Genomic DNA, 19,377 nt, shown 5'->3' with positions numbered 1-19,377 from the left:
ACGGCATCTCTAGACTGTGTCACGTCTGTCACATGTGCTTAGTGTGAACCTGCTTTCATCTATGAAGAGCAAAGGGCGGCAGTGGTGAATTTGCCAATTTTTGTGTTTTCTGGCAAAGGCTAAACGTCCTGTACAGTGTTGGGCTGTAAGCACAACCCCCACCTGTGGACGTCGGGCCCTCATACCTTTCTCATGGAGTCTGTTTCTGACCGTTTGAGTGGACACATGCACATTTGTGGCCTGTTGGAGGTCATTTTGCAGGGCTCTGGCAGTGCTCCTCCTTGCACAAAGGTGGAGGTAGCAGTCCTGCTGCTGGGTTGTTGCCCTCCTATGGCTTCTTCCACGTCTCCTGATGTACTGGCCTGTCTCCTGATGTACTGGCCTGTCTCCTGGTAGCGCCTCCATGCTCTGGACACTACGCTGACAGACACAGCAAACCTTCTTGCCACAGCTTGCATTGATGTGCCATCCTGTATGAGCTGTACTAATTGAGACACTTTTGTGGGATGTAGAATCCGTCTCATGGTACCACTAGCGTGAAAGCATCGCCAGCATTCAAAAATGACCAAAACATCAGCCAGGAAGCATAGGAACTGAGAAGTGGCCTGTGGTCACCACCTGCAGAACTACTCCTTTATTGTGGGTGTCTTGCTAAATGCCTATAATTTCCACCTGTTGTCTGTTCCATTTGCACAACAGCATGTGAAATTGATTGTCAATCAGTGTTGCTTCCTGAGTGGACAGTGTGACTTCACAGAAGTGTCATTGACTTGGAGTTACATTGGGTTGTTACAGTGTTCCCTTTATTTTTTTGAGCAGTGTACTTCATATTTCTGTGCTGATACCAGGGGAAAAAAGCGCCATGTAAAGGAGAACAGTTTGCCGAACTTTAAAGGGGTACTCTGGTGGAAAACCTTTTTTTTTTTTTTAATCAACTGGTGCTAAAAAGTAAAACAGATTTGTAAATTACTTCTATTTAAAAATCTTAAACCTTCCAGTGCTTATCAGCTGCTGTATGCTACAGAGGAAGTTCTTTTATTTTTGAATTTCCTTTCTGTCTGACCACAGTGCTCTCTGCTGACATGTCAGGAGCTGTCCATGGTAGGAGCAAATCCCCATAGCAAACTTTTCCTGCTCTGGACAGTTACTGACATGGTCAGAGGTGTCACCAGAGAGCACTGTGGTCAGACAGAAAAGAAATTTAAAAAGAAAAGAATTTCCTCTGTAGTATACAGCAGCTGATAAGTACTGGAAGGATTACAATTTTTTTAATAGAAGTAATTCACAAATCTGTTTAGCTTCCTGGCATCAGTTGATTTAAAATAAAAATAGTTTTTTCCAGCAGAGTACCCCTTTAAACAGTCAATGAAGGCCAATTCATCTCCTGTTTAGAGTTTCTGACCTTATATTATTGCAGTAATCCAAAGTCTAATAAACCAGTACTCTAAAGTGCCATTCAGCATTGCATTTTGGACCATGGGGGTTGGGTTAGTCAGTCCCAGACTACTAGGTTTGTATATTTTTGTAGGCCTAGTTTTAGTCAAACTAATATGTTGTTTGATGGTGTCAAATCCAAATTAGGACGACCTACTGGACTTTGATCATTTTGGCTGTGTGCAAATAGTTTTTCTTTTGTGTATTTTTTTCAGCATTTTTACAGGTAAAAAAATGTCTGAAACTTTTAGGTTTTTTCTTCTATCATTTGTAAAATAGGCAGCTGTTTTTGAGACATTAACAAAAATGTCCCAAAATTATGTGCCGAAGTACAGACGTATTTTGACAGGTAAAACAGCAAAAAAAATAAAAAATCCCTGCACCTCATTTTACTTCCGTAACAATAACAGTTGTAGAATTAAACTGGATGCAAATGTAGAGATGTCTTACCAATAAATGTAATGGTACAAAAATACAAAAAAAGCCATATATTGCATGTTCTTCAAACATTAACCCCTTATGGACCAAGCCCATTTTTACCAATTTTTTTTTTGCACTTTTGTTTTTTCCTTCTCGCCTTCTAAAATCCATATTAGGGCTTGATTTTTGCGGGACCAATTGTACTTTGTAATGACACCTCTCATTTTACCATAAAACGTACGGCAAACACCAAAAGTAAATTTTTTTTGTGAGGAAATTTTAAGTTAATTTAGTATTGTTCATAAGTATCTTGTCATTTGTATATTTAAATATATTTTGTACCTTTAAGAGTGGAACAGCGCAGGCCCATGTGACCCTGTCTGCACAATGGGAAGCCCGAAATTCTTGGCCATATAGTGTAGTGGGGGAGGAGTTACCCTCGAATAGTCTGAGCACCAGTGTGGTAAGGGTGTGACGTGTGTGGAGAAGCTCTGAGGAAAGGCCCAGAACAAATAAATCCTATCCAGTCATTGTGCAAGGATCACACGCACAATGGAAGTTCGTGCCCTGGTGGAGAAAGCTACAGGACCTTGACGGAACCCTAGCCACCTGGAACAATCTTCAAATCCTTTCTCAAGTCAGTATCAATCTATTGGGTAAAAGCACCACAAGTCCAAGCAAGTCAACAGGTCTCCCAAGGGGTTACGCTGCATCCTCTCCACTCTGCACCATACTGTCTGTGTGTATTAACATCTGCACCCTGCTTAGTAAAGACAGTTATCCGTAACCTGACGTCGGTGTGTTCCTTTACTCATGGTGTCTGGCCCAGGAGAAGCTGTCTCCAACCTCGAAATGTAACAGTGCCCTGGCATCACAAAGTAATAAGGTATTTCCTGGGAACCCCAGGGCTACCAAATACCTATGTTTTTGATTGGCTAAGGGTAAATCCAGCTTCAAACACTGCAAATCTGCAAATGCACAGAAGATGAACATTATGATACGGTGCCCAGAACATGGACAATAACACTTAAAACACTTACATGCAACTATGTTGATATATCTGTTCTTGTGTTTGTTATCTAGATGGTTGGAATGTTCCGCTGTGATATTCATGTCAGATGTGCAGCGCTGAACTTCCTGCAGAAAAAAATAAAACATGGTGAAATTAAAATACAGTCCCTTTTTGAGACATTCTTTACTGACGGCACATACTGTAGATCTGAATACATTTTTTTTTTTTTTTAAGTATATACAGTTCCTGCATAAAGTTAAACAACCACTGTTAGGGAGATTTATCAAAACCTGTGATGAGGAAAAGTTGACCAGTGTCTATATAATTAACTTCCCATCCAACATAATATAACCCTAGAGCCATTGTGCCTAGGTCAACACCAAAATTGAAGACAAAACCCTACAGCAATCATGTTAGGTTATGCTATTAAAGGGGTACTTCGGTGACATTTTTTTAAATTATAAAACCAACTGGTGCCAGAATGTTAAACAGATTTGTAAATTACTACTATCTAAAAATCTTAACCCTTCCAGTACTTATGAGCTGCGGTATACTACATAGGAATTTCTTTTCTTTTTAAATTTCTTTTTTGTCTGACCACATTGCTCTCTGCTAACACTTCTGTCCGTGTCAGGAACTGTCAAGAGCAGGAGCAAATCCCAATAGCAAACCTATACTGCTCTGGACAGTTCCTGAGACAGATGATTTAAAAAAGTTTTTTCACCGGAGTACCCCTTTAACATCTAAGAAGACTATCTCTGCAAGTCAAAAGGACAAAGTCCTTCCTCGGCACAGATAAGGGGTGGTGGTTCCCCCCTTGGTGCTGAGTACTACAACAAATGTAACCAAACAGGATTGTTTTCTTCAGTGATTGGGTCTACTACACCCTTCCCTCATCTTATGGCAACACCATATGCATGGGCTTTAAGGGGTTAAAAAAATAAAATATATAACATTGCCCACACAAACTTGTCAAGATACCAGTTGCATGAGATTATAAATTGTGTTTTAATGCTTTAAATAAATAACAGCTGACATTTATCGAAAATAGTGTCAATTTAGCCAACGCCATTAAATCACAGCTAATTTATTGTTTAAGCTTGTGATAGATTTATGACGGCCCTTGTGCCCGCTTAATAATCACAACATACCTCACCGCCATTAAATGGTCACACTGGTACAGTACTTTTTATCTTTCTATTTTTTTAAAAAATGTTCCCATTTTTGAAAGCTGGCGGAGGCTTGGCGGCACCTCGGCGCGACATCAGGGGCGTCGTCAGTCCTGGCACTATAGCTCAATGATTTAAAGTGGCCTCGGTGCCAAGTGCCCTTTTAAGATTAGCAGGGCCGTGTCCCACTTAAAGGGGTACTGTGCAGAAAAACATCTTATCCCCTATCCAAAGGATTAGGGGACCCCCGCAATCTCAGCCAAGGCACCCCAGTCATCTGTGCATGGAGCACACTTCGCTCTGTGCCAGATGACTGGCGACTACAGCTGCCATGAACCCTCTTTTCATGTCTATGGGAGGAGGCGTGACAGCTACCATACTAGATGTCACGCCCCCTCCCATAGAGATGAATAGAGAGGGCGTGGTGTGATGTCATGAACGCGGAAGCTCCAAGCTGGCCCGGAGATTGCGGGGGTCCCCAGTGGCAGGACCCCAGCGATCAGACATCTTATCCCCTATCCAAAGGATAGGTGATAAGATGTTTTTTGGCGGAACACCCATTTAATGTAACCGACGGCAGCTGCTGCAGGACCGAATGGTCCCACGACACATCTGGGGACTGCCGCCAACACACTAACGCACCCATTTGGAAAGCCCCGCTTTACAACATGTCAAAAGGTTCTTATAGTGACAGGTACAATTTAATGATATATCATTACTATACAGTCAACATTCAAATAGTAAACCATGGCGGCATATCACGTGTGCAGTTATTTTTTGTTAAGATCTGACCTGAAATGCACATCTATTTTAACCCCCTCATACAAAAGCCTCTAACCCGACGCATCTATTGCTTGAAATCAACAAATGTAACATCAAGAAGAGCAAATCTTGCGAAGAAACCATAATTATGTCTTAAGTCTGGAGGTTATTGAGGTCCAATTTAATGCTTTCAACTTCTAAAGTGGAATATGGAAAATGACTGATAAAGGAAATAATTATGAGCGCACAGCTGCTGCACCAGCCGGGGGGGGGGGGGGGAGCGTGTCAGATATATTATTCAAACAGCAGATGTGGCGTTATCCATCTACACACAACAAAGGGATCATGTACTGCACACAATACGTGTGTGCACTAAATAAATACAATTACATAGGTACATATTAAATCGGAAACTACATATTCAAACTGTAGTGATGAAGCAGCTCAGCCAGGGAAATATTTACATTTGAGGATTCAGACTTATAAAATTATCAATTCATGTGTAAATATACAAAACAAGCAAACAGTATATGATAATAACTATATGACTAATAAGCAGACTGTGAAAAGTCGCAGATTTTTTTTGCAAAACAAGGGTTTGCGCAAAAAAAAAAAATGCAACTTTTCAGTGTGTGCTACTCATGCCAAGTGGTTGTGGTTACACATGAAAAGGGGAGTGGCCTCATAACACGCCACATGCATGCAGGTGTAAATTGATGCAGAATTCTGCTCAGTGTGGACATTGATTTTTGTGCCTGTGCATGGCATCCTCAGAGCCGCTAAATTTACTGAGAGGTGCAGTGAAAAGAGGGAGAGTTTTACATAATGCCAGTGTAGAGAAAAAAAAACCGCTGAACTTCGTAAACCTCCTCCCCCAAAATATTTAAATGTGCACTGTCCGATCCAAAAACTTTTTATATGTTGTACATCTTGGCAAAACGTTAACCTTTCTAATATACTTCATAAGAATTATTTTTTCCTTTTTATAGAAATCATAGCTTATAAAATCAAGCTGAAGCACTGGCATGAACAAAGTCCATCAAGTGAGGGTGTGCTAGCTCTCTTCTGTGCTCTCTCCTGTCTAATAGTACTCCTCTGTGCTCTCTCCTTTCTGATAATAATCCTCGGTGCGCTCTCCTGTCTGATAGGACCCCTCTGTACTCTCTCCTGTCTGATAGGACCCCTCTGTGCTCTCTCCTGTCTGGTAGGACTCCTCTGTGCTCTCTCCTGTCTGATAGCACTCCTCTGTGCTCTCTCCCGTCTGATAGCACTCCTCTGTGCTCTCTCCTGTCTGATAGCACTCCTCTGCGTACTGTACTCATTTTTTTTAATACGGTACTGTTTATAAAGTTAATTAAAGGGCAATATATAAACCTGTATGGCATACAAGATCAAATTGTGGCAGGACTTACACCAACCAAACGGCATTGCCTTACATATGAAACCTGTTTGAGTCCCCACATGTCTAGCATAACAGACCTGGAAAAACCAATGCTAAATGACAATACAGCACATAATGTGGCATGCCATAGTTTGTTCTCTTGTGAATTCTCTATGGTTGGCTAATGGCGGTAACTGTATGAAACATAGAATGTGTCGGCAGATAAGAACCATTTGCCCCATCTAGTCTGCCCAATAATCTGAATACTATGAATAGTCCCTCGCCCTATCTTATATGAAGGATAGCCTTATGCTTATCCCATGCATGTTTAATCTCCTTCACTGTATTTGCAGCAACCACTTCTGCAGGAAGACTATTCCATGCATCCACTACTCTCTCAGTAAAGTAATACTTCCTGATATTACTGCAGAAACTTTGGCCCATTTAATTTTGAACTATGTCCTCTTGTGGTAGTTTCTTCTTTTAAATATGCTCTCCTCCATTACTGTGTTGATTCCCTTTATGTATTTAAAAGTCTCTATCATATCCCCTCTGTCTCTTCTTTCTTCCAAGCTATACATGTTAAGGTCCTTTAACCTTTCCGGGTAAGTTTTATCCTGTAATCCATGTACTAGTATAGTATCTTCTCTGGACTCTCTCTAGAGCATGTAGATACGGTCTCCAGTACTGCACACACAACTCCAAGTGATGGGCAACTATGGGTGCATTATTACAGGTCCTTACCATGCGAATCTGAATAAAACCTTCAATATACAGTATATATTCACGCCGTGGTATCCTCTAGTTCCCTGCCAGCTTCTGTCTCATACATACGATATGATAAATGTATATAAGTATATTAACCTCTTAAGGACCCATGACGTATGCATACGTCATGGGTCCCGGTCCTGCGATATAACGCGGGGTCACACGGTGACCCCGCATCATATCGCGGCGGGCCCGGCGTCATAGTGAAGCCGGGACCCGCCTCTAATAGCGCGCGGCACTGATCGCTGTGCCGCGCGCTATTAACCCTTTAGCCGCGCGCTCAAAGCTGAGCCGCGCGGCTAAAAACGAAAGTAAAAGTGCCCGGCTAGCTCAGGGAGCTGTTCGGGATCGCCGCGGTATAATCGCGACATCCCGAACAGCTGTAGCACAGGAGGAGGTCTTCTTACCTTCTCCTGTGCTGTCCGATCGCCGAATGAATGCTTCAAGCCTGAGATCCAGGCTTGAGCATTCAATCGCCGAAAACACTGATTGATCCATTCCTATGGAGATGGATCAATCAGTGTAAAAGATCAGTACATGCAATGTTATAGCCCCTTATGGGAGCTATAATGTTGCATAAGAAAAGTGTAAAAAAATCATTAACCCTTTCAATTATCCCTTCCCCTAATAAAAGTTTAAATCACCCGGCATTTCCAAAAATAAAAAAAACATTATGTAAATAATAATAAAAATAAACATATGTGGTATCGCCGCGTGCGGAAATGTCTGAATTATAAAAATATACCGCTTTTTAAACCGCTCGTTCAATGGCGTACGCGCAAAAAAATTCCAAAGTCCAAAATAGCGCATTTTTGATCACTTTTTATACCACAAAAAAGTAAATAAAAAGTGATCAAAAAGTCTGATCAGAACAAAAATGGTACCACTAAAAACTTCAGATGACGGCGCAAAAAATGAGTCCTCAAAGCGCCCTGAACACAGAAAAATAAAAAAGTTATAGGGGTCAAAAGATGACCATTTTAAACGTATAAATTTTCCTGCATGTATTCATGATTTTTTTCGGAAGTGATACAAATTCAAACCTATACAAGTAGGGTATCATTTTAACCGTATGGACCTAAAGAATAAAGATAAGGTGTAATTTTTGACAAAAAATGTACTGTGTAAAAATAGAAGCCCCCAAAACTTACAAAATAGTGTTTTTTCATCAATTTTGTCGCACATTGATTTTTTTTCCCGTTTCACCGTAGATTTTTGGGTAAAATGACTAATGTCATTACAAAGTAGAATTAGTGACGCAAAAATTAAGCCATTATATATAATTTTAGGTGAAAATTTTTAAGAGTTATGATTTTTTAAAGTTAAGGAGGAAAAATTTAAAATGAAAAAACGGAAAAAGCCCGGGTCCTTAAGGGGTGGCCCATACAAAAAATATGGAGAAAAACTGTTCCAGGTTATCCCCCCCCCCCCCCCAAAGGACGAGGGGGCACTCCCTCCGTCTGGAGAAGAAAAGGTTTAGTCTCAAGGGACAACACGCCTTCTTTACCGTCAGAACTGTGAATTTATGGAACAGTCTACCTCAGGAACTGGTCACAGCAGGGAAAATTAACAGCTTTAAAACAGGGTTAGATACATTTCTGGAACAAAATAACTTTAATGCTTATGAAGAAATATAAAATCCCATCCCTTCCCCAATATTGCGCCACACCCCTACCCTTCAATTCCCTGGTTTAACTTGATGGACGTATGTCTTTTTTCAACCGTACTAACTATGTAACTATACACTTAAGACTCACATACAGATTACTTAACCCTGTGTAAAACGTGGTCCTATTAACGGATGTCTCAAGTTGCGAGATTTGGCACTGATTATTCTAAATAATGAAATGGTGTCACAAGCAGCTGTGAGAGACAGCGCAGGGGACCTGGGCACAGAAGTAATGGAGGGGACAGCGAGGCAGACGATCCGCCTCAGCACATCCCACTCTCTGGACAACGTGCGCTCGCACTGAATCCTATCATCGCTGTTACTGCTGCTCACTCAGCCAAATTAGCAGCATCGGCCAAACACAAGCCAAGCTCCATTAGCAGGACGCACATTGTGGGGGGTGGGGGCCGCTTTGTGTACATTGCTCAGTACTAGAGAAAACTGCACAGTCAGAGACTTGCTGGATAATGGGTAAATAGGGGGGTGGGATTCATTAAAGCAGCAGAAAGGAGATCAGAGACCCATACAATATAAGAGCCTATTTACATAAAGCAATTGCTGAGCAGTAATATGATAAATCTTCATTACATTTATTTCTGGGTTTATTTTACTCATCAAGTAATAGAAAGTTCCACAGCTTTTTAATACACCTTGGGGGGGATTTATCAAAACCTGTCCAGAGGAAAAGTTGCCGAGTTGCCCATAGCTACCAATCAGATCGCTTCTCTCATTTTTCATAGGACTTTTCAAAAATGAAACAAGCGATCCGATTGGTTGCTTTGGGCAACTGAGCAACCTTTCCTCTGCACAGGTCTTAAGTCTTCCCCCTTGTGTTTCTAGGCTTTATTTTCAAGATCCCTGCTTGCTTTCAATGATGAGAAGCATGTTCTGAGCTTGGATCCACTTAATGTGGCACTGTCATAAGAAGCAGTTACAGTAATCTATAAGACACCTATGATCAGGTGATCCCCCCTTCCAAGACATCTAGTGGCACCCAGGAGAGGAAATGATAACATGTACCTTTTCCTGGGCAATCTATAAAGCTGTATTAGGCACTGGAGGCTGCAGAAATGAGGTACAAACCCAATAACCTAAAACAAGGGGATGTCACTAGTATTAGTAGGTGTCTACTGTGTGTATGTATGAGTTTAAGAGGGGTGTGTGTATATGTGTGCACTGTATATGAGTGTATAGGATTGTGTGTCTAGTGTGTTTTTTTTTTTTATAAATAAGTGTGCACCATATATGAGTGTATATGGTTATGTGTCTAGAGTATGTTTATAAATGTGTGTACTTTATATGAGTGTTCTGTATATGGTTATGTGTCTAGTGTGTATGGTTATAAATATGTGTGTACTTTATATGAGTGTATTTGGGTATGTGTCTAGAGTATGTTTATAAGTACATGTGCACTGTATATGAGTGTATATGGTTATGTGTCTAGAGTATGTTTATAAATGTGTGTACTTTATATGAGTGTATATGGTTATGTGTCTAGTGTGTATGTTTATACATATGTGTGCACTGTATATGAGTGTATATGGTTATGTGTCTAGAGTATGTTTATAAATGTGTGTACTTTATATGAATGTACTGTATATGGTTATGTGTCTAGTGTGTATGGTTATAAATATGTGTGTACTTTATATGAGTGTATATGGGTATGTGTCTAGAGTATGTTTATAAATAAGGTGTGCACTGTATATGAGTGCATATGGTTATGTGTCTAGTGTGTATGTTTATAAGTATGTGTGCACTGTATATGAGTGTATATGGTTATGTGTCTAGTGTGTATGGTTATAAATATGTGTGTACTTTATATGAGTGTATATGGTTATGTGTCTAGTGTGTATGGTTATAAATATGTGTGTACTTTATATGAGTGTATATGGGTATTTGTCTAGAGTATGTTTATAAATATGTGTGCACTGTATATGAGTGTATATGGTTATGTGTCTAGTGTGTATGGTTATAAATATGTGTGTACCGTATATGAGTGTATATGGTTATGTGTCTAGTGTGTATGGTTATAAATATGTGTGTACTGTATATGAGTGTATATGGTTATGTGTCTAGTGTGTATGGTTATAAATATGTGTGCACTGTATATGAGTGTATATGGTTATGTGTCTAGTGTGTATTTTTATAAATTTGTGTGCACCATATATGAGTGTATATGGGTATGTGTCTAGAGTATGTTTATAAATGTGTGTACTTTATATGAATGTACTGTATATGGTTGTGTGTCTAGAGTATGTTTATAAATATGTGTGTACTTTATATGAGTGTATATGGTTATGTGTCTAGAGTATGTTTATAAATATGTGTGTACTTTATATGAGTGTATGTGGTTATGTGTCTAGAGTATGCTTATACATATGTGTGCACCGTATATGAGTGTATATGGGTATGTGTCTAGTGTGTATGTTTATACATATGTGTGCACCGTATATGAGTGTATATGGTCATGTGTCTAGAGTATGTTTATAAATATGTGTATACTTTATATGAGTGTTCTGTATATGGTTATGTGTCTAGTGTGTATTTTTTTAATAAACATTTGGGCACTGTATATGGTTATGTGTCTAGTGTGTATGTTTATAAGTATGTGTGCACTGTATATGAGTGTATATGGTTATGTGTCTAGTGTGTATGTTTATAAGTACATGTGCACTGTATATGAGTGTATATGGTTATGTGTCTAGAGTATGTTTATACATATGTGTGCACCATATATGAGTGTATATGGTTATGTGTCTAGTGTGTATGTTTATAAATATGTGTATACTTTATATGAGTGTTCTGTATATGGTTATGTGTCTAGTGTGTATTTTTTTTATAAAAATGTGGGCACTGTATATGGTTATGTGTCTAGTGTGTATGTTTATAAATATGTGTGTACCGTATATGAGTGTATATGGTTATGTATCTAGTGTGTATGTTTATACATATGTGTGCACTATGTGTGTGTATACAGTTACATGTGCACTGTGTATACAAGTGCGTGTGTGTATATATGCATGTGTTTTTATAGGTATGCGTCTAGTGTATGTATATAGGTATGTGTGCACTAAATATGTATGTGGGGGTGTATATGTATGGTATTTGTCTGTTTGTTTATATAGGCATAAGTGCACTCCATTATTTACAGATCGTCACTAGAGATGAGCGAACTTACAGTAAATTCGATTCGTCACGAACTTCTCGGCTCGGCAGTTGATGACTTATCCTGCATAAATTAGTTCAGCTTTCAGGTGCTCCCGTGGGCTGGAAAAGGTGGATACAATCCTAGGAAAGAGTCTCCTAGGACTGTATCCACCTTTTCCAGCCCACGGGAGCACCTAAAAGCTGAACTAATTTATGCATGAAAAGTCATCAACTGCCGAGCCGAGAAGTTTGTGACGAATCGAATTTACTGTAAGTTCGCTCATCTCTAATAGTCACCTGCAAAGTGACGGTTTGAGCGTCAAGCCCTGGATCGACCATCTTGATTAATATATATCTATGTAGATTCCTATTTATCTCCATTTCTATCTAGATTCCTATCTATCCATCTCTATATCTATCCAGGCATCTTCATATCTATCAGTCTGTCTATCTAGATCAGTGTTTCCCAACCAGGGTGCCTCCAGCTGTTGCAAAACTACAACTCCCAGCATGCCTGGACAGCCGAAGGCTGTCCAGGCATACTGGGAGTTGTAGTTTTGCTACAGCTGGAGGCACCCTGGTTGGAAAACACTGATCTAGATCCATATCTGTCTGTCTATCTATCTAGATCCATATATATCTAGCTGTCTGTCTGTCTATCCATCCATCCCAGCACGCTAAGAGTTGCAGTTTTGCAACAGCTGGAGACACAGAGCTTGGAAAGCACTAATCTAGATCCATACCTATTTTACCCATCCACCATATATACATGTCCAACCATCTGTCCTTGTTTTTATTGGGAGAGTTAAATGGGTTTTTAATACAATAAACACAGTTTCTTCCAATAACTTTGATTTATTAAGTTTATAAAAAATAAGAAAACAACACAAAATAAAATAAAAAGATATAAGAAATATAAGATATAAAAAAGATATAATAAAAATAAATAGTAAAATATTATATTTTCTAGCTCTATTGTTACGGTATTTTTATTTTTGGCGGTTCATTCTGGCCAGGCATTTGGCACTGGTCAGAGAATATGTATGAAAGGAGCATTTATCAGGCAGCACCATTCTTCAATTGTTAGGCTGAAGACTCTCTTGTGACGCCGGGCCCCAGACTGCCCATGTGTGGGTCACATCTGCATTCAGCTCAGGCCGCTCCAGCGCGACAATATATCTCACTTAACTGCAGCTGAAATGACTGAAGACATAAAGGGAATTTATTGCTGCTCTTTTAATCACGCCTGCCATAAGGAAAATAGCGCCATAAAAAGCGACACGTATAATTACAGAAACATAATATTTGCTCTTTAATATTAAACTTTATTTTTGTGTTTTTTTTTTGTTTATTTATTTATTTATTTTTTTTAGGCTTTAAACTTTATTTGTATTGAACACAGGCAGTTACCTCAAATTCCTCGGAGAATCCATGCTGGTTGTTGGAATAGAGTTCGCTGATGTGTTTAACAAACTGCTTGACTGGAATGGCCTCCATGTCATCTGTGGGAGAGGGACAAGAGCAGCTCATGAGACTGTACTTAGGATGACGGATCAAGAGAAAAAAAATAAACTATCTTTTACAGCATCAAATTTTTGTACAAAAATTGCAATTTCTATACTGGTCAGTTTACAACTGTATATAGACTGCCCCTTGTGGTAACATTCTGTACATCAGGGGTCTCAAACTCAAATTATCTATGGGCCACTGGAGGTAGAGGCTTGGCCGCATGCGCCCCTCACATATAAAGCCCCATCATGCGCCCCTCACATATAATTCCCCCATCATGCGCCCCTCACATATAATGCCCCCATCATGCGCCCCTCACATATAATGCCCCCATCATGCTCCCCTCACATATAATGCCCCCATCATGCTCCCCTCACATTTAATGCCCCCATCATGCTCCCCTCACATTTAATGCCCCCATCATGCTCCCCTCACATTTAATGCCCCCATCATGCTCCCCCCACATAATGCCCCCATCATGCTCCCCTCAAATATAATGCCCCCATCATGCTCCCCTCAAATATAATGCCCCCCTCACATATAATGCCCCCATCATGCTCCCCTCACATATAATGCCCCCATCATGCGCCCCTCACATATAAAGCCCCCTGTGCAGTGCCCCTCACATATAATGTTCCGGTCATGTGCCCCTCACATATAATGCCCCCTGTCCTGTCCCCTCAGGGGCCATTATATGTGAGGGGCACAGCACAGGGGGCATTATATGTGAGGGTCACAGCACAGGCAGCATTATATGTGAGGGTCACAGCACAGGGGGCATTATATGTGAGGGGCACAGCACAGGGGGCTTTATATGTGAGGGGCGCAGCACAGGGGGCTTTATATGTGAGGGGCGCAGCACAGGCGGCATTATATGTGAGGGTCACAGCACAGGGGGCATTATATGTGAGGGGCGCAGCACAGGGGGCTTTATATGTGAGGGGCGCAGCACAGGCAGCATTATATGTGAGGGGCACTGCACAGGGGGCATTATATGTGAGGGGCACAGCACAGGGGGCATTATATGTGAGGGGCACAGCACAGGGGGCATTATATGTGAGGGGCACAGCACAGGGGGCATTATATGTGAGGGGCACAGCACAGGGGGCATTATATGTGAGGGGCACAGCACAGGGGGCATTATATGTGAGGGGCACAGCACAGGGGGCATTATATGTGAGGGGCACAGCACAGGGGGCCCCACCTGTCATGTGCTCTTCACATATAATGCCCCCTGTGCTTTGCCCCACCCATTAAATATTCCCTTTTTTCTGCACCCCCCCCCTGTACGATATAGTGGCCCCTGGGCCCCGAGCATATTCATCTTACTTACAAGTATGCGAGCCGCAGGAACAGGATCTCCATGCGCCGGCGCGATTATTAGACGTCATCACGACAGGCCGCCATGGATCGTGTCCCCGCAGCTCACATGCTGTGTACTCACATCGTGTGAGGAAAGTTAGTGAATGGAGGAGCAGGAGCTTACAGCTTTCTCACCACCACGCTAGAGTACGGGGCCCCCCTTGCTACACCACTGTGCTGCGGGCCACAAAGTTAAATTCCCCGGGCCGCGAGTTTGAGACCCCCTGCTGTACATGCAAAAAAAGACAACTGAGGCCAGTGATTGGCTGTAACCTCACATAATCAATACATAATCAATAGGGATGTTATTAATGGACTTCTAGTGGATGACACTGGAGTGGTGGTGACCATAGTTTTTGTTTTTTAACCCTTTCTGTGCCTGTAGCCAATTTCTTTATGATGGCTGCAGAAGTGAGGTATTAAAGCTGTCTCAGGAGCAAACAGAATAAACCGCCAAAGCAGTCTGGGACGGATACCGAGAGCGAAGAAAAGGAAAGCAAATTGGGCAGATTAAAAGGGTATTCCAGGAAAAAAAATTTTTTTTATATATCAACTAGTTCCAGAAAGTTAAACAGATTTGTAAATTACTTCTATTAAAAAATCTTAATCCTTTCAGTACTTATGAGCTTCTGAAGTTAAGGTTGTTCTTTTCTGTCTAAGTGCTCTCTAAGGAAACTTGTCTCGGGAAACGCCCAGTTTAGAAGCAAATTCCCATAGCAAACCTCTTCTAAACTGGGTGGTTCCCGAGACACGTGTCATCAGAGATTACTTAGAAAAGAACAACCTAAACTTCAGAAGCTCATAAGTACTGAAAGGATTAAGATTTTTTAATAGAAGTAATTTACAAATCTGTTTAACTTTCTGGAACCAGTTGATATATAAAATGTTTTTTTTCCTGGAATACCCCTTTAAATCACAACCTATGCAGAGAAGAACTTGACCAGTTGCCAATAGCAACCAGATTTCGTCTTTAATTTTTGAAAAGGCCTCTAAAAAAATTAAAGAAGCGATCTGATTGGTTTCTATGGGCAACTCGGCAACTTTTCCTTTGCACAGGTTTTAATAAATCTCCCCCAATGTGTACCAAGGGGACACTCCGTCTGATGTCTGTTATATTAAGGCTATGTTCACACTACGGAATATCTGCCCTGAATCAGTCGATGCTACTGGAATTTAGAATGTGACATTAACCTCAGAAAAATATAATAATTGCCTAAAATACTATTAGTGGTTTTTACTTGACTACCACTCCTGATGTTTGTTAGAGTAAGGCTACGTTCACACTACGGAATATCTGCCCTGATTCAGTTGGCGCTAGGACCATTGTGTTGTTTGTGTTCATTACTACTCTTGGAAATGTATATATGTAAATTAGTTCATGGGGAATACAAGTATTTACTAAAACAGACATGTGAGAGCGGACAGATATTCTGTGATGTATCCTGCCTGTGACTGCTTCAGATCAGAGGTGTATCCTCTACAGCCCACCTGTGTAGACTTGGTATCTGACTAATATATGGCGGTACTAATGATGCTTGTACTGGTAGTGTACACTTGCCCCTAACTGAAAAAGTGAACATATACCTGTTTCCTAACTGTGGAATACATTTTTCTAGGTTCTACTTTTATATCCTTCTGATGAGTGTGAAATTTGGTGAAGGGCCTGCCCAAATAGAGAAAGACTCGCCATGGAATGTTCTGCTATTTTTCCACAGCCCCCAGGTTTCAATATTGGATTTACCCCTGAGGAGGTTCAAAAGAATGTGGAAGCAGCCTGGATAACGCATTATTTGTCAAGGACAACTGTTTTGCTACCTTAGAAAAAAGGCTAATGGATGGATGGGTTAATAAATCACTCCCTGTATGGACTTCTTCAGGCTGTGTATTAGTTGCCTGCAGTCACTCAATTTCATACACTGTCAGGAGAACACAGATTTTACGTCTGGTAATGCCGGCAGCGAATGAATTGGACGCCCCTCAGTGGTGGTTTAGTAAAACCCCTTAATAGTGTTTTAGGCAATTATTCCAATTTTCTGAGGTTAACACCACATTCTAAATTCCAATAAGAGACACATGTTGTCAGACTTGGATTTCAGCGAGGGTTTCATTATGAGAAACTAAACTAATATCCCTTTGTTCTATTCAGCCTTTTTACAAGTCAATAATGCAGCTGTTGTTCTTTTCCAATGGAAGCAATGTATTTGAGGTATATCCATTCAATGTTCATGTAACTATGTTTCTCCTGTTAATAAGGTCTAGAATGGTTTTATTATCTGTACACCAGAGCACAGCTTATGCATGCGAGTATTTTTATAGCTTCCAAGGTCTATGGGCCCATATAACACACAACCATAGAAGTCTATGAGGCCATACTGTGATACATTGGCATATGAAAGCATGGCACACAAAAATGCCTATAGTTCAGAACTACTGAGATTTAGGCGCTCCATGTAGTGCTGCCAGACAGGCTCTGTCATGTGAACGAGACTTAATCTACAAAATCCCATTAACACCCGACAGGTATTGATCTAGGCCCCCAGCAATTCAGTTCCAGTGTCTGAGAAGGAGCCAGATTATGTAAATACAGAACATATTTATTGAAAGGAGATCAATATTTTTTTTTGTATTCATTAACTGCCAAATGACTGGAGGTGGGGCTTAGAAAAATGGGCAGGGCACCACTTTTTTTTTCTCCTATTACCGATATCAGCTGGCCATACACATATGATATGTGTCTGTGGGACCAGTCAACCAACAATGTGTATTGAGCCGTTCTGACTCTAATCCAACAGCTGATTCCCACTTTCCGATCCTTTTGTTGTCCACCGCTAGATGGCATGCACTCCATTCATTTCCATGGAAGCTCCAATGATGCCTGAGTGCTGGACTCTGGTCTCTTCAGAGCTACATAGAAGTCAATGGAGCACGTGCGGTCTACTGCACATGCTTCTCAATGAAAGCCGAGTCCTGCTACAGAGATCGCGGAGGTCCGTGCGCTCAGATTCCCCACATTCAGCCTCTTATCTCCTATCCTCTGGATAGAGGGATAAGTTAATTTTGGCTGCAGTACCCCTTTAAAGTAAGGAACAATATATATTTTTTTTGTTTGTTTGTGTAATGTCTACATTTAGCGCTGCAGTCAGAGCCCATACGGTACATGATCAGCCGGTCCAAACATACATGTTTTATGGGGTTTATAGGGAAGGATAGCTGCTGGCCAAACCAATGATCAATGTATTTGGCCAACTTTACAGCGACACAAAGTATAGTGAGTATAATGGGGGTCATGACTGATCTTCTAGGATACATATACAATTATTCTTTATGTACTTCTCAGTTTTGTGATAAAATGGGATCAAAGGAATGAAGATTAAAGTGTACCTTTAAGAATGCTCCCCCACCTGGACACCTGTGCATAATACCCACTTGGAGTCATATAGATTATTCCTTAAGGGGTACTGCAGCCAAAATGAGCTTATCCCCTATCCACAGGACAGAGGATAAGTAGCTGATCGTGGGGGGTTCTCGGGAATGGGACCCCGACTTGTACACCGAGGAATGCGTGTTGTCCACCGCTAGATGGCATGCACTCCATTCATTTCCATGGAAGCTCCAATGATGCCTGAGTGCTGGACTCTGGTCTCTTCAAAGCTACATAGAAGTCAATGGAGCACATGCGGTCTACTGCACATGCTTCTCAATGAAAGCCGAGTCCTGCTACAGAGATCGCGGAGGTCCGTGCGCTCAGATTCCCCACATTCAGCCTCTTATCTCCTATCCTCTGGATAGAGGGATAAGTTAATTTTGGCTGCAGTACCCCTTTAAAGTAAGGAACAATATATATTTTTTTTGTTTGTTTGTGTAATGTCTACATTTAGCGCTTTGTAAATGTGTAAATGCATTTAAGAAAGGCGGGGGCTATATAGGGTGCAGAATTTGCATTCGGGCCCAGTCATGCCTCTGTGTTCTAGACACCTGGAGGTAGAGTCCACCCTCCACAAACTGGCTTTAAACTTCTAATAAAGTTAGTTTTGTGAACCTAAATACTTTTTGAAGTAGGCGACTGTGTAAATTGGCAACAGAACAGCAAACTAAAAATGGTTTGAGAATATTGTGCGATCTAGAAATAGAAGCACAAGGTGAAGGTCATGTAAAAAGTCCTTTTACTCAGTGATGGGAAACATATTGGAACCAGAGAAAATTGGATAGGGTTTTATTTTCTGCTTTTCTAATGGTTTCTAGAGTCCGGCTTTCAATCAGCGTTACAATCTGTTCCATTCAACTACGGAAGGAAATACTGGAGTGGGTGCAATAGTGAAGAGGAATGACTGAACATCACATCTGTTAGAACAAATCCTACCGACCAATCTTTCCAATGTCAGTAAGAAACGTCATGTACAGAAACTATGCAGCATAACATGTCCGCTGCAATACATTAATCCAATGTGATGGTACATCACTTGAGATTTAATACAGATTCGGTACAAGGCCTAAATTCTCTTGCATGGTCACAAACAGAGTCATAGAACAACAGAAAGAGCAAAACACATTAATCGTACTCACGATACAGTATACTGAAGAGTAAGAAACAGTCATACAGGATGACCGAGCTTTACAGATCTATACAGACACTAGAGAACGTATGTGGCCATTGAGGAGCAGCTACAATCTTACCTTATACACAGTACCATATATAAGAGGCACATAAGGGGCATGCTACCTGATGACATCTACAATCATACCT

The 19,377-nt window shown here is 40.9% G+C and overlaps 1 protein-coding gene across 2 annotated transcripts in view; it reads right to left on the bottom strand.

The window, feature by feature from the left end:
- PTPRG (protein tyrosine phosphatase receptor type G) overlaps positions 1 to 19,377 on the bottom strand; it is a 530,620-nt gene that overhangs the window by 45,690 nt on the left and 465,553 nt on the right. For both annotated transcript variants that reach the window (XM_056524508.1, XM_056524509.1), the window contains 2 exons: positions 13,173 to 13,264; positions 2,895 to 2,991 (listed from right to left, as the gene is read on the bottom strand). In XM_056524508.1, coding sequence (XP_056380483.1) covers positions 2,895 to 2,991; positions 13,173 to 13,264 — 189 coding nt within the window. The remainder of the gene's footprint in view (positions 1 to 2,894; positions 2,992 to 13,172; positions 13,265 to 19,377) is intronic.

Source organism: Hyla sarda, chromosome 6 (genome assembly GCF_029499605.1).
Source record: "Hyla sarda isolate aHylSar1 chromosome 6, aHylSar1.hap1, whole genome shotgun sequence".
Taxonomy (NCBI): Eukaryota; Metazoa; Chordata; class Amphibia; order Anura; family Hylidae; genus Hyla; species Hyla sarda.
This window is presented reverse-complemented; position numbering and strand designations above follow the sequence as displayed.